Below are 14,782 nucleotides of genomic sequence, written 5' to 3'. Positions count from 1 at the left end.
ATTGTCGAAACCGGAAGGCATCCTAAATTGTCAAGGAACCGGAAGGCATCATAAACTTCAGCCCCATTACTGAAGTTTCTCAGATAAAAACGACGAAGAAGCATATACACTAAACAACTTCAATCTTGGACGACCTCATCTAGCATGAGTCCCTCTCACAGCGAGATTGATAGCTTTAAAGATTTCAGCTATACGCAAAAACTTTTGAACTACGTCCCGAAAAGCCTTCGAAGGGAGTACACTTCAGACCTAATAAGCAAACCAGAACGGAGAGCAAGTTGAACAACTCAAAGCGGACGATTTAGTCCGGATTCTATACAAGTTTACGCTAAGAGATATTTGGCCCCTCGGAAGGATAACAAATTTTCGGAATACGAAGATCTTTTGAGAATCTCACAACAGGTACACTGATTCGCCCTGTAGTAAAATTCTCAATAGTAATAGATGAAAAGGAACAGAGTAAGGCTGAGAGCACAGCAACAAACACAACAAAATAACCCTTCATTAAGATCTTTACCGATAGGTTAATTTAATCATCTACCGGCAACAAGTTCCAACATTCACTACTTTTTAAACCTTTCTCTCGTCTGGGATGACTCTAGATTTTGACCAAAAAATCCAGGTGGCTCTTAAATTCAGCGCCACTACATAACAAACTACAACTCAGAACAACAACAAGATTAAACTAGCCGGTCCCTAAACGCTTTCTGAAGGTAAACAATCTAAAATTGCAAACAGCCGACTGTTAAAGCTCAAGATTCAATATTAATTTCAATGAAGCTCAATTTCTTTGTTTTGCATGATTTGATTTCTAACTCTAGCTCATATGATCTCAAGCTAATTTACCACTGAAATCAAAGTGCTGAATTCACTATCAGATACTCAACAGCGTTTGTAATGAATTCAGTCACTTAAGTGATATCAACTTCCCACACAACACAAAAACCGAATAGGTAATATGATAGTAGCCGACCGTTTTACAGCAACAGTTCCACTGAAGTACACAATTGAACCACCAGGAACACAGCACAGATTTATCACTCAAATAAGATGGACAATAACAGGATCGATTCCAAACAAGAATACACAAAATATTGAAGAAATAAAAACATTGCAAAACGACTGCTCAGAAGGACAACATCCGTCTACAAAGCAAAATTTTTTGCCAACACTGCCAGAACGATGCTGAAGATCACCTCAAAGACTTCACAAAACAGTTTTGGAAAAAATACAATTAGAATGCAAACTGGAAAACAAAATAGAATGCAAACAGCATGAGTCCATCTCACAGCGAGTCCCTCTCACAGGACAACAAATTAGAATGCAAACAGCATGCGTCCCTCTCACAGCGAGATTGATAGCTTTAAATATTTCAGCTATACGCAAAAACTTTTGAACCACTTCCCGAAAAGCCTTCGAAGGGAGTACACTTCAGACTTAATGAGCAAACCAGAACGGAGAGCAAGTTGAACAACTCAAAGCGGACGATTTAGTCCGGATTCTATACAAGTTTACGCTAAGTGATATTTGGCCCCTCGGAAGGATAACAAAATTTCGGAATACTAAGATCTTTTGAGAATCTCACAACAGGTACACTGATTCGCCCTGTAGTAAAATTCTCAATAGTAATAGATGAAAAGGAACAGAGTAAGGCTGAGAGCACAGCAACAAACAACAAAATTCAACCCTCCATTAAGATCTTTACCAATAGGTTAAGTTATTCATCTAACGGCAACAAGTTCCAACATTCGCTACTTTTTAAACCTTTCTCTCGTCTGGGATGACTGTAGATTTTGACCAAAAAATCCAGGTGGCTCTTAAACTCAACGCCACTGCATAACAAACTACAACTCAGAACAACAACAAGATTAAACTAGCAGGTCCCTAAACGCTTTCTGAAGGTAAACAATCTAAAATTGCACACAGCCGACTGTTAAAGCTCAAGATTCAATATTAATTTCAATGATTCTCAATTTCTTTGTTTTGCATGATTTGATTTCTAACTCTAGCTCATATGATCTCAAGCTAATTTACCACTGAAATCAAAGTGCTGAATTCACTATCAGATACTCAACAGCGTTTGTAATGAATTCAGTCACTTGAGTGATATCAACTTCCCACACAACACAAAAACCGAATAGGTAATATGATAGTAGCCGACCGTTTTACAGCAACAGTTCCACTGAAGTACACAATTGAACAACCAGGAACACAGCACAGATTTATCACTCAAATAAGATGGACAATAACAGGATCGATTCCAAACAAGAATACACAAAATATTGAAGAAATAAAAACATTGCAAAACGACTGCTCAGAAGGACAACATCCGTCTACAAAGCAAAATTTTTTGCAAACACTGCCAGAACGATGCTGAAGATCACCTCAAAGACTTCACAAAACAGTTTTGGAAAACAATTAGAATGCAAACTGGAAAACAAAATAGAATGCAAACAGCATGAGTCCATCTCACAGCGAGTCCCTCTCACAGGACAACAAATTAGAATGCGAACAGCATGCGTCCCTCTCACAGCGAGATTGATAGCTTTAAATATTTCAGCTATACGCAAAAACTTTTGAACCACTTCCCGAAAAGCCTTCGAAGGGAGTACACTTCAGACTTAATGAGCAAACCAGAACGGAGAGCAAGTTGAACAACTCAAAGCGGAAGATTTAGTCCGGATTCTATACAAGTTTACGCTAAGTGATATTTGGCCCCTCGGAAGGATAACAAAATTTCGGAATACTAAGATCTTTTGAGAATCTCACAACAGGTACACTGATTCGCCCTGTAGTAAAATTCTCAATAGTAATAGATGAAAAGGAACAGAGTAAGGCTGAGAGCACAGCAACAAACAACAAAAATCAACCCTCCATTAAGATCTTTACCAATAGGTTAAGTTATTCATCTACCGGCAACAAGTTCCAACATTCGCTACTTTTTAAACCTTTCTCTCGTGTGGGATGACTGTAGATTTTGACCAAAAAATCCAGGTGGCTCTTAAACTCAACGCCACTACATAACAAACTACAACTCAGAACAACAACAAGATTAAAGTAGCAGGTCCCTAAACGCTTTCTGAAGGTAAACAATCTAAAATTGCAAACAGTCGACTGTTAAAGCTCAAGATTCAATATTAATTTCAATGAATCTCAATTTCTTTGTTTTGCATGATTTGATTTCTAACTCTAGCTCATATGATCTCAAGCTAATTTACCACTGAAATCCAAGTGGTGAAATCACTATCAGATACTCAACAGCGTTTGTAATGAATTCAGTCACTTAAGTGATATCAACTTCCCACACAACACAGACAGCCGAATAGGTAATATGATAGTAGCCGACCGTTTTACAGCAACAGTTCCACTGAAGTACACAATTGAACAACCAGGAACACAGCACGGAGTTATCACTCAAATAAGACGGACAATAACAGGACCGATTCCAAACAAGAAAACACAAAATATTGAAGAAATAAGAACTTTGCAAAACGACTGCTCAGAAGGACAACATCCGTCTACAAAGCAAAATTTTTTGCAAAAACTGCCAGAACGATGCTGAAGATCACCTCAAAGACTTCACAAAACAGTTTTGGAAAAAAACAATTAGAATGCAAACTGGACAACAACTAGAAGGAAGTGATGCAGTTCTACAATTCAACCCATTTTTGGAGCCAAGGGAAGATTAAGACATGCACCAATACCATGGAATTCAAGACGTCGCCCAGTTAATTAATCAAAACTTTCACAGCAAAAACTGACATGTCAACACATGGGAACCGAATTTGACAGAGAGTACCTGCAAGAGACTATCTTAATCACGGGCCTTCGAAGATTCCTAAGAAGACTCAGTTGCACTGCTTTCACATGCCGCCCTTTGAGAGCCCAGAATGTAACAACTATGTCTGATTTTCCGCACTTTGCTTTGCTGACGCTGATAAACACAACCCATTCGTCAATGTAGGATTCCATTATTTTGGACCCTTCTAAATTGAGGATTATTCTCGCTAGCTTGATAAACAATACATCTGCATCTTTAAGTGTTTGGTAACCCGTGCAGTGCCCTGGAAGTTTGTCATAGTCAAGCCACCGACAACAGTTTACTTGCAATCAGACTATTTGTATTAAGGAGATGCTATACAAAGCTGATAATCTGACAACCAAAAAATATTTACGGCATCTAAAAGAGTCCTGAACTTGGAAAACATCAACGTTTACAACAATTTCACAGCTCAATTATCAGAGCAAAAGATAGTTCGGAAAATCAACCCACAACTCGCCACACATTTTGGTGGCATATGTGAGAGAAAATTTCAAACATCAAAGAGAACACTGCTCAGCATCTCGGGAAACCAGCAACTGAAAGCAAAAATTGTCGAAACCGGAAGGCATCCTAAATTGTCAAGGAACCGGAAGGCATCATAAACTTCAGCCCCATTACTAAAGTTTCTCAGATAAAAACGACGAAGAAGCATATACACTAAACAACTTCAATCTTGGACGACCTCATCTAGCATGAGTCCCTCTCACTGCGAGATTGATAGCTTTAAAGATTTCAGCTATACGCAAAAACTGTTGAACCACTTCCCGAAAAGCCTTCGAAGGGAGTACACTTCAGACCTAAGAAGCAAACCAGAACGGAGAGCAAGTTGAACAACTCAAAGCGGACGATTTAGTCCGGATTCTATACAAGTTTACGCTAAGAGATATTTGGCCCCTCGGAAGGATAACAAAATTTCGGAATACTAAGATCTTTTGAGAATCTCACAACAGGTACACTGATTCGCCCTGTAGTAAAAATCTCAATAGTAATAGATGAAAAGGAACAGAGTAAGGCTGAGAGCACAGCAACAAACACAACAAAATTCAACCCTTCATTAAGATCTTTACCGATAGGTTAATTTAATCATCTACCGGCAACAAGTTCCAACATTCACTACTTTTTAAACCTTTCTCTCGTCTGGGATGACTGTAGATTTTGACCAAAAAATCCAGGTGGCTCTTAAATTCAACGCCACTGCATAACAAACTACAACTCAGAACAACAACAAGATTAAACAAGCAGGTCCCTAAACGCTTTCTGAAGGTAAACAATCTAAAATTGCACACAGCCGACTGTTAAAGCTCAAGATCCAATATTAATTTCAATGATTCTCAATTTCTTTGTTTTGCATGATTTGATATCTAACTCTAGCTCATATGATCTCAAGCTAATTTACCACTGAAATCAAAGTGGTGAATTCACTATCAGATACTCAACAGCGTTTGTAATGAATTCAGTCACTTAAGTGATATCAACTTCCCACACAACAAAGAAACCGAATAGGTAATATGATAGTAGCCGACCGTTTTACAGCAACAGTTCCACTGAAGTACACAATTGAAGCACCAGGAACACAGCAGAGTTATCACTCAAATAAGATGGACAATAACAGGACCGATTCCAAACAGGAATACACAAAATATTGAAGAAATAAGAACTTTGCAAAACGACTGCTCAGAAGGACAACATCCGTCTACAAAGCAAAATTTTTTGCAAAAACTGCCAGAACGATGCTGAAGATCACCTCAAAGACTTCACAAAACAGTTTTGGAAAAAAAACAATTAGAATGCAAACTGGACAACAAATTAGAATGCAAACAGCATGAGTCCATCTCACAGCGAGTCCCTCTCACAGGACAACAAATTAGAATTCAAACAGCATGAGTCCCTCTCACAGCGAGATTGATAGCTTTAAAGATTTCAGCTATACGCAAAAACTTTTGAACCACTTTCCGAAAAGCCTTCGAAGGGAGTACACTTCAGACTTAATAAGCAAACCAGAACGGAGAGCAAGTTGAACAACTCAAAGCGGACGATTTAGTCCGGATTCTATACAAGTTTACGCTAAGAGATATTTGGCCCCTCGGAAGGATAACAAAATTTCGGAACACTAAGATCTTTTGAGAATCTCACAACAGGTACACTGATTCGCCCTGTAGTAAAATTCTCAATAGTAATAGATGAAAAGGAACAGAGTAAGGCTGAGAGCACAGCAACAAACAACAAAACTCAACCCTTCATTAAGATCTTTACCGATAGGTTAAGTTATTCATCTACCGGCAACAAGTTCCAACATTCGCTACTTTTTAAACCTTTCTCTCGTCTGGGATGACTGTAGATTTTGACCAAAAAATCCAGGTGGCTCTTAAATTCAACGCCACTACATAACAAACTACAACTCAGAACAAGAACAGGCGCCACGTTAGTCAAAACTATCCGTTCAAAACATAACTAGCGGTTCAAACAATGTCTAACAAACAATGCAGCTTGAATTCAAAGAGAAGTACATAAAAGATTAGACAAAAGTTTCAAACTCGAAATGTTTCACCAAATTTAAGTAACCAACAGAGTATTCAGCTCTAATTTTAAAGCGCACACCTTTTTGTCGCAGAATGTTATGTTGAAGCTCAAGCTAAAATGTTATCTTAAATGAATTCTTAAATTGATTTCCTTAGCCTGATTTGTTTTTAAATTTAACTCTGTTTCGATGCTAATTTACCGATGAAGCCAAATTTTGTAAATTCACTATTTTCATATTAATCTTGTTGTCACATATCAAGCCAGTTATCAACACCGACAGAATGGGAAATATCTGCAACATAGAATTGCTGGCCTCAGAAAATATAGCTAAAAAGAAAACCGAGCTGCAGGAATCACGGACGTGATCTATATAAACCATTCAAAACAGAAGTTAATCTAAAGCATGTTGTAGAATAACTTTTATTCACCTTAATTTTGGTGTTGGAAGTCACTTAGAGAATCGGTTAAGTTATTTACAATAAAAAACTATATGATCGCGGCATTTTATAAATTACGCCTCATGCTTAAGAGTATACCCAGAAAGGGATGAAGAATGCTGTTTTCAGGTTTGCTGCGTGGAAAACTGAATGCGAAGAAGGAGCTTCAGACGACAAAACAAAAAACGCAACAGGAAAAGCATAAACTTTAAATCCAAAATTGAAAAACTTAAAAAGAGGACCAGACAAGCAGATCAATGGACCATTACGAGTAACACCGAAAAACAATATAGGACTGTACAAATACTGAAAACACATTTAAAACAATATTAGAGCACAGCAGCCTGTAAAAATATTTGTTAAAACAGAGAATTAATGGCAAAAAAACACAGCTGATTGCCAGAAAATAGCCGCAATAGCTTTGTAGATCGGCAGTCTCAAAAAGATTTAAAAAAAGAGACTTAAAGTAAATTTAGTCTTATTAAGAACTGAGATGGTAAATTTTGATTAAGAATCAATAAATTATTGCTGCTTCGATTAGCTGCTCTTAAATGACCTTCAGTTAGAGTGATATATACTCACTTGGCCTTATCTCTCACTAAAAGTAAAGAAAAGTCAATTTCAAAAAGAAAGTTATTTTTGAGAGAGAGAGGTAAGTCGCGTGACCAAAAACCTAATCACGCGAATGAACAAAAACTCGCTCCACTAGGAGTGACAAATGACGTCACGCACGCAATTCAGTTGAGATTGCATGAACAAAAAGCAGATTTGAAGTGATTGTGACGTCATATGGTCGTAACAAAAACCTTGACCAAATAAAAAAGAAACCAGAAAGCCGATAATAGCCTCAGCGATCGCTTTGCAGATAATAAAAAGGAGCGATTTTAAGTAATAGCTTTGAGAGGCTGTTGGAGGCTATTAGTCAACTAAAGAAACTGGGCGAGACTAAAAAAATCACGAAACTTGCTAAACAAGTAGTTAAAACCTCTGGATATCAATTGGAACTAATAAATAGCTTCTATTACATTAACAGAGTCAAGAGATGAGTCATTGTTGAGACTAAAAATCAGTACAAAAAAAAGAACTACAAAGACGGGCAAAACGAAAAAACACTGAAATTTTACCAAAACAAATAGCGTATAAGTCATATAAACCATTAACAGCTCCTTGATTAAATAAAAACACTATGATTGGAACAAATTTATACCTTTTGAGAACATTCAAAAGTGAAAAACGTAGAAAATAGAAATGAAAATGCCGCACATAATGAAATATTTTCATTAAAATTCCCCAATATCAGGCACGCCAATTTAGGCCACTGTTCCTAATTTCCGCAGTAGTTACCGTACTCAACTAAATATTTCTGGTAAATTAAGCAAAAATTATTGCAATGAGAATTGGTTAAATATCTAGTAACAATTTCTTTAAAAAAGATCTTTAAGAAGTGTCTTATCACAACGTCCCAGAAACATTCGCCAGAAGCAAGCTGCTTTAGTTCCTAATGGGGGGGGGGGGGGGTTGAGTGCGGGTAGGGCGCGAGTGTCCGGGAATACGAGTGGAATGTGTGCGTGTGTGAAATTGACGGCAACCTAAAAAAGTGTTCTGGGTTGGTCCACAATTTCATTAGATTCGCAAAAGAAGGCGAATTCAGCCTTTATATTCGAGGACAATAAGCGTAATATAGAGAGCAAGACAAGTCCTGAAACATAGTCCAAAAAATTAATTAACTAATGAGCTAAACACCAAAAATTTTCCAGCAACATCAATTTTTGACATGTCAACAAAGCTCGCGATCTTAAATTTAAAAAAAGAAATCTGAAAGCAATGAACAAGTCAAAAAAATCTAGTAAAAATCTTTCTGAAAAACAGTGACTTAACAGTAAGAACAAGCACATAAATAACTTCTGAAACCCATAACCAGAGCATACAATAAAACTTGAGAAGTCATAAAAATCTTATCATTATACTATTATTATTATTCCATTAGGTTAAAAACAGACAAATAACAAAAGTTTTAAAGATTCACAAAACTTTCAGAAACAATTGAGAAAAATAAGAACATAGCCGGCAAACAGCCCGAAAATAGCCGCCGTTAATCCGCTCGAAGCGTATTGGGATTGAAACAGAAACGTAGCTGGCAGATTGCCAGAAAATAGCCCCAATAGCTTCGTAGATCTGCAGTCTAAAAAACAGTAAAAAAGACAGACCAAAAAATTCGTCTTTTCATTGAAGGCTGATCTGTTATATTTTGATTAAAAATCTGTATAAATTATTGCTGCCTCTATTAGCTGATCTCAAATAGCCCTCATTTAGAGTGCCACACTTCCATTTGAACTTATCTATTTGAATTAAAGTAAATTAAAGTCAATTTCAAAGTGAGGAAGTCATTTTTGAGAGTCAGGTAAGTCAAGTAAGACCAAAAATTTACTCACGCGAATGCACAAAAAAACTCGCTCCACTAAGACCGAAAAAAGACGTCACGCATTGCAGGATAAGAATCTTAATGCTAATACTAGCTAGGAGTATGCTCTAAAGAAAATTCTTAATTTAATGAATCAAGACTGTGCCCGCGCTTTATTGCTTTATAGTTTTCTGATTTCACGTTTTGACTGTGAAACGTTTTCGTCTATTATTGCTTAATGAGCAATAATTGAGGCAGGTGAGAAATCAAACGTGGAAGTTGAGACTTACCTAAAACGAAAAACGTTATTGCAAAAACTAAAAAGGAGAGCGCCTAAACAATAGGATTTGATAGGCTCACAACGGCTTTAAATAACGAAAAGATGTGAAGGGAAAAAGAGAAACGAGTGAAGGAAAGAAAGATATAGAAGGAGAAAAAAGCCGCGATAGCCTGGTAGATATGTAGTCTCAAAAAAAGAACAGGCCGAAAAATAATTCTCTTTTCATGAAGGGCTAAGAAGTTATCTATCTAAATAATGAACCGATAACTTTTTGCTGACTCCAATAACACAAACTCAGGTGACCGTATCCCCCCAGCAGATTGCCGGAAAATAGCCGCGGTAGACGCTTGTGCCCTTCCATGAATTGAAACGCCTAAAGAAATAAGATAACAGATCGATCACCAGTCCTTTAATAGACCACTAGACTTTTTGGGTTAGATTCGGACTGTCAATTTTATAACACATACGGTCTATAAGGAAAAAGCTCTAAAAGAGCTTTTTCAAAACTGATATTCGAAATAAAAAACTCAAGACTAATACTCAAGAATTAGGGCATATAAATTTCGCACTACTTAGATGAACACTATTGATCTTCAAATAGTAAATGTTCATAAAATTTAAAGTTCCTAAGTGAGTTCAGAGGTCATTTTTTGAGTGAGGTAAGTCACGCAATTGACGCAGATATGACGTCACGCACAAATGACGTCACGCACACAAATGACGTCACGCACATAAAGCAGAAATGACGTCATGCACACAAATTTTAACTGCAAAGCAGTAGAAGTCACTGAAATTGAAAAAATTAATTGCAAGAAGTCAGGTCGCAAGAATCATCAACGGAGACGGCGAATTTAAAAAACTACATGTCCCCAATAATAGCTGCTATCGCTTCTCGGCTATTAGACAATGTTAAAACATTCAGCTATTCATTAATAAGGTTTTAAAATTCACTCTGACCTGTTTTTTTTAAACCTTTATCAAACATATGAGTTCCGTTGACCTGATTAAAATCAAATTAAACTTAAGATTTCAAGTGGAAAAGTCATTTTGAACGGTCATCAACATATGAACAAAATCTAATCACGCAGATGACTTATACGCTTTCGCTAGAGAGTGTGAGAAAGGACGTTTCGCGCGCAAACGCCGTTAGTGAGAATAAGTCATTCGGAAGACTTTTTCAGCGTTGCTGTGTGTAGAAATGTAAAACGCAAAAAGAGCGTCAGAAGACGAAACAAGAAAAAAAACCAGTAACACCGCAATATAGCTACGCACATCTTACAGCTATCAAGACGATAAAGTTAGACACGTTAACTGTTTTAAACTTCATTCGAGAGCAATTAAAAATGTAATTGTATTTTACTGTGTTCAGTTAGTAAAAAAACGTCTTCCTGAATTGCTCTTTAAACGAATACGCCTCTGCCACTTAGCCCACAGACTCAAGTTCGAACCCGACTGTTACTAGTCACTTTTACAGGACAGTTTTTTGCGGGCTTCTTAAACCATGAAAAGATCGGGAGATTAATTAAACGTGACGGTATAGCATTTTCAAGTGATGTTTAATATATAGATAGATAGAAGACAGATAGATAGACAGATACATAGATACTCAAAAAGGCGCTCCAGGGCGGATACTTTACTAAGACTTTACAGTTTAACATTTGATGCGGATGTAGATAAAACAGTAGACAATTTTTATGACATTCAAATTAAAATCCAAACTAAAATTTGAATGAACTATTCAAATCATTTGCAATGTCAATTTGTAATGTACGATTCATCGGCAGGTGTGAATTAATATCGTGATTAAATAAAATAGTCCAGCATCACATTGAGTAGTTTAACTTTGTGGGCTGGGATGTGATAGTACAGCTGTTGTAATTTGGGTTGTGTGGTGGTTGTACTAACTTAGGACCATGTGGATGACATTGCAGACGAATATGTAGACAGTGAGTATGGAGAGCGAGAGGAGGAAGAGGTAGAAGAATCTGTAGTTCCTCTTTCCCACACAGTTGCCCACCCAGGGACAGTGGTGGTCAAAGTTCTCTACACAACAGTCACAAATCGAACAGTGCGAGGCACGTGGAGGCCTACAACAACCACATACAAATTTACACACACCAGCATCACAAATCGCCAGCACAAATTAACACTCACAAATCACCAGCATCACACTTCCCTCAGCTTAAGAAAAGCGCTTCATTGACTCACAGTATTTGTTATGCGTCCCTAAAATCCGTACAAGCTATATTGTTCTATAAATTTGCTTGTCACTAACGTCGGAAGAATTGCTTTCGAACGACTAATGAGAGCTCGAATCCATTGCAGCTTCTGTGGGGGAGGGGGCTAAAGGTAGAGGGGCTTCAAAGGGCGTCATTAGAGGTTAACGATATGCCACTAGTCAGATTTAAAACGGAAAACATACCCAGCAGATTGCCGGAAAAAGCCGCCATCGATTCCATAACCCCGATTGAGATCGAAAGAAGACGCAAATGAAAACATAGCTGGCAGATTGCCAGAAAATAGCCGCAATAGCTTCGTAGATCTGCAGTCTAAAAAACAGTAAAAAAGACAGACCAAAAAATTCGTCTTTTCATTGAAGGCTGATACGCTATATTTTGATTAAAATCTGTATGAGTTTTTGCTGCCTCTATTAGGAGCTCTAATAACCTTCATTTAGAGTGAGACGCACCCACTTGACCTTTTCTCTTTCAATTAAAGTAAATGAAAGTCAATTTCAAAGTGAGGAAGTCATTTTTGAGAGTGAGGTAAATCAAGTGTGACCATAAATTTAATCACGCGCATGAACAAAAAAACACGCTCCACTAAGAGCGAAAAATGACGTCACACATGCAATTCAGTTGAAGTTGCATGAACGAATGAACAAAAAGTGGCTGTGACGTCATATGGTCGTAACAAAAATCATGACGACGAAATAAAAAAACATAGCAGGACAAGTCCTGACGTACAATTCAAAGAATTTTCATTGACTAAACAGAAAAACCAGACCTAGAATGGACTAAGAGTGAATTGAGAAAACCATTTATTAAAAATTCTGATAAAAAAATAAGAAAAAAAACAGAAAATCAATGTGAAAATGCCGCATGTGAACAAAAAAACCACTAACGAGAAAAGAAAATTTATTTCACACAAAAAAACTAGGCCTAGAATGAGCTTTGAATGGATTGGGAAAACAATTTAGAAAAAAATCCGATCCAAAAAATCGAAAAAACAGTAAAAATCAGAGTGAAATTGCCGCATGTGAACAAAAAACCACTACCGAGAAACCGAATTTTTGTTCAAACACCATTTTCTCACTCTACTTTAAAATTAGAGCGAAAAAAATTCACGCCGCAAAACCACTCGCTTTTTCGCTCCATTTCCTGTTTCGGCGTGACCAAAATCACTACTCCAATTTGACTTCAAAAATCATGAAAATGTGTGAACAGATCTTAAAAAAAAAAGACAGCGCCCCAATACAATTCAAATTCTTTGAATTGTAAAAAACCAAGAGAAGGCGAATAATAGCCCCAGCTATCGCTGTGCGGCTATTAAAAATGACTTGTACAAAAACACTTTCAAGTGCGAACAATTTTTATTTCACTTCGTAGTTAGACATGAAATACTCCTGTTTCTTACTGAGAAAATACAGGGGCAAGTATCAACACAAATAAGTATTAGAGATGGTAACCAAGACTTCTAAAACAAAATTCAATTAGCGGTCATCGAAAATTGAAAAATGAAGCGGGCATCCAAAATTGAAAATTGGGAAAAGTTTCTCTTCTAATTTTGGTTTCATTAGACTCGGTTGATTAGAGCTTATTTTGATGAGCAACTGCGGGTTAAAAGTCCTTTGAGCGGCCAGGGAGAAACGTGAAACTAGCCCCGAGAAGTCAAAAAGTTTTCACGCAAAATTTTGAACAAACTGTGAACACAGATAGAGCTGACCAAATTTTTGTTCGACGAAGTAAAAAATGTAGACGGACGACTCCGGAATTGACTCGAAGTAAAATTTAAATCACGCCCTAACCAAACACTAACTAAACTAATTGAAAATTCAATTTTTAGGCCATTCAATATGGAACAGCTATACAAATTAAATTAAAAGCGAAAAGCAAAATAAGATATTAAGTTCGGGGAAACTTTTCATAGATTGCGACTCCAAAAAATTGATTTAAATAGGTTGTCTGATATAGTTAGCTTAGTTTGCCACGTGATGACCATCTTATCGATAGAAACAACCAGCCATATATCAAGAAAAAAATCCCTAGTAAATAAATTAAAGAACTCTAAACGTATTACTTTTTTAAATAAAATACAATTAAAGACGGAAAATCCAAAAAAAAAATCTAAACCCACATTAAGCATCTCAGTGTAATAGTTGAGCACCCATACGAGACTGTTATTAACTCGATAGCAATTCAAACATGAGAAAAAAACAAAACTCAGAAAAACTGCAGAATGTGTTCGTTTATTTTAAGACAATCTGGTCAATCAAATATTATTTTTCACTTAGTAACAACGCTCATAATAAATCTATACAGAAATGAAAACTATTCAGAAAGGCAGAATATAGAAGTAGGCAGACAAATTAAAAAATTGACTGAATTTCACAAGACCAGAGAAAAATTAAATCGACATAAATATAATCAAAGATTAACCAAAACAAAACCTAAATTCAACCAGGCAAACTACTAACGACAGAAAAAGGCTTGAAAAAGATTACAAATACTATTATTACAGCTTAAAAAGTGGCTAATAGGAGAAAAAATAGCCCAAGATTACAAAGATTTAAAAGTCCTGTATAAAATTGAGATTGTCAAAAGGCTCCCAAAAGTATAGTTCCTTGTTTATATGGTTTAGATTAAAAAGTTAGCAAACAACAAAACTGCTTTGACAATGCCAAACGCGATCAACAAAAATTTGTTAACTACTTTTCACGCTCTTTCTGAGAAATGCTTAACGATAAAAAAATCAATCTCTCTTCTCTCTGCTGTATTTTGTTCAACCATTTGACCCAAACACTAACTTTTCACAGGCGTCACTGAATTTTACTTCCTGTTTTAAATACATTCCCAAAAAATTTTCGATCAAAGAAGACGCTCCACAATTACTCTACTCCTCTTCGAATCGTAAAATCTATTTAAGAAAAGCCCACTATAATAGAAGGCTGAGAAAATGAGGGCAGCTATTAAAGCTAATAAATGTAAGCGACTAACGTCGGGCAAATTGATTTTATCGATAGAAACAACCAACGATATACCAAGAAAGAAGAAAAACCTAGTAAATGAAATAAAGAACTCTAAATATCGGACTTTTTTAAA

General features: G+C 36.5%; 2 protein-coding genes across 4 annotated transcripts in view; both read right to left on the bottom strand.

The window, feature by feature from the left end:
- LOC142343148 (peptidyl-prolyl cis-trans isomerase-like) overlaps positions 1–14,782 on the bottom strand; it is a 615,561-nt gene that overhangs the window by 312,587 nt on the left and 288,192 nt on the right. The window lies entirely within an intron of this gene.
- Positions 1–14,782, bottom strand: part of LOC142343143 (palmitoyltransferase ZDHHC9-like) — a 64,515-nt gene that overhangs the window by 33,883 nt on the left and 15,850 nt on the right. For both annotated transcript variants that reach the window (XM_075394835.1, XM_075394836.1), the window contains exon 4: positions 11,367–11,548. In XM_075394835.1, the coding sequence (XP_075250950.1) occupies positions 11,367–11,548 (182 nt within the window). The remainder of the gene's footprint in view (positions 1–11,366; positions 11,549–14,782) is intronic.

The sequence above is a fragment of the Convolutriloba macropyga genome, chromosome 7 (genome assembly GCF_964194025.1).
Source record: "Convolutriloba macropyga chromosome 7, txConMacr16.3, whole genome shotgun sequence".
Taxonomy (NCBI): domain Eukaryota; kingdom Metazoa; phylum Xenacoelomorpha; order Acoela; family Convolutidae; genus Convolutriloba; species Convolutriloba macropyga.
Note: the sequence above shows the minus strand (reverse complement) of the source record. Positions and strands in the feature narration are given on the sequence as shown.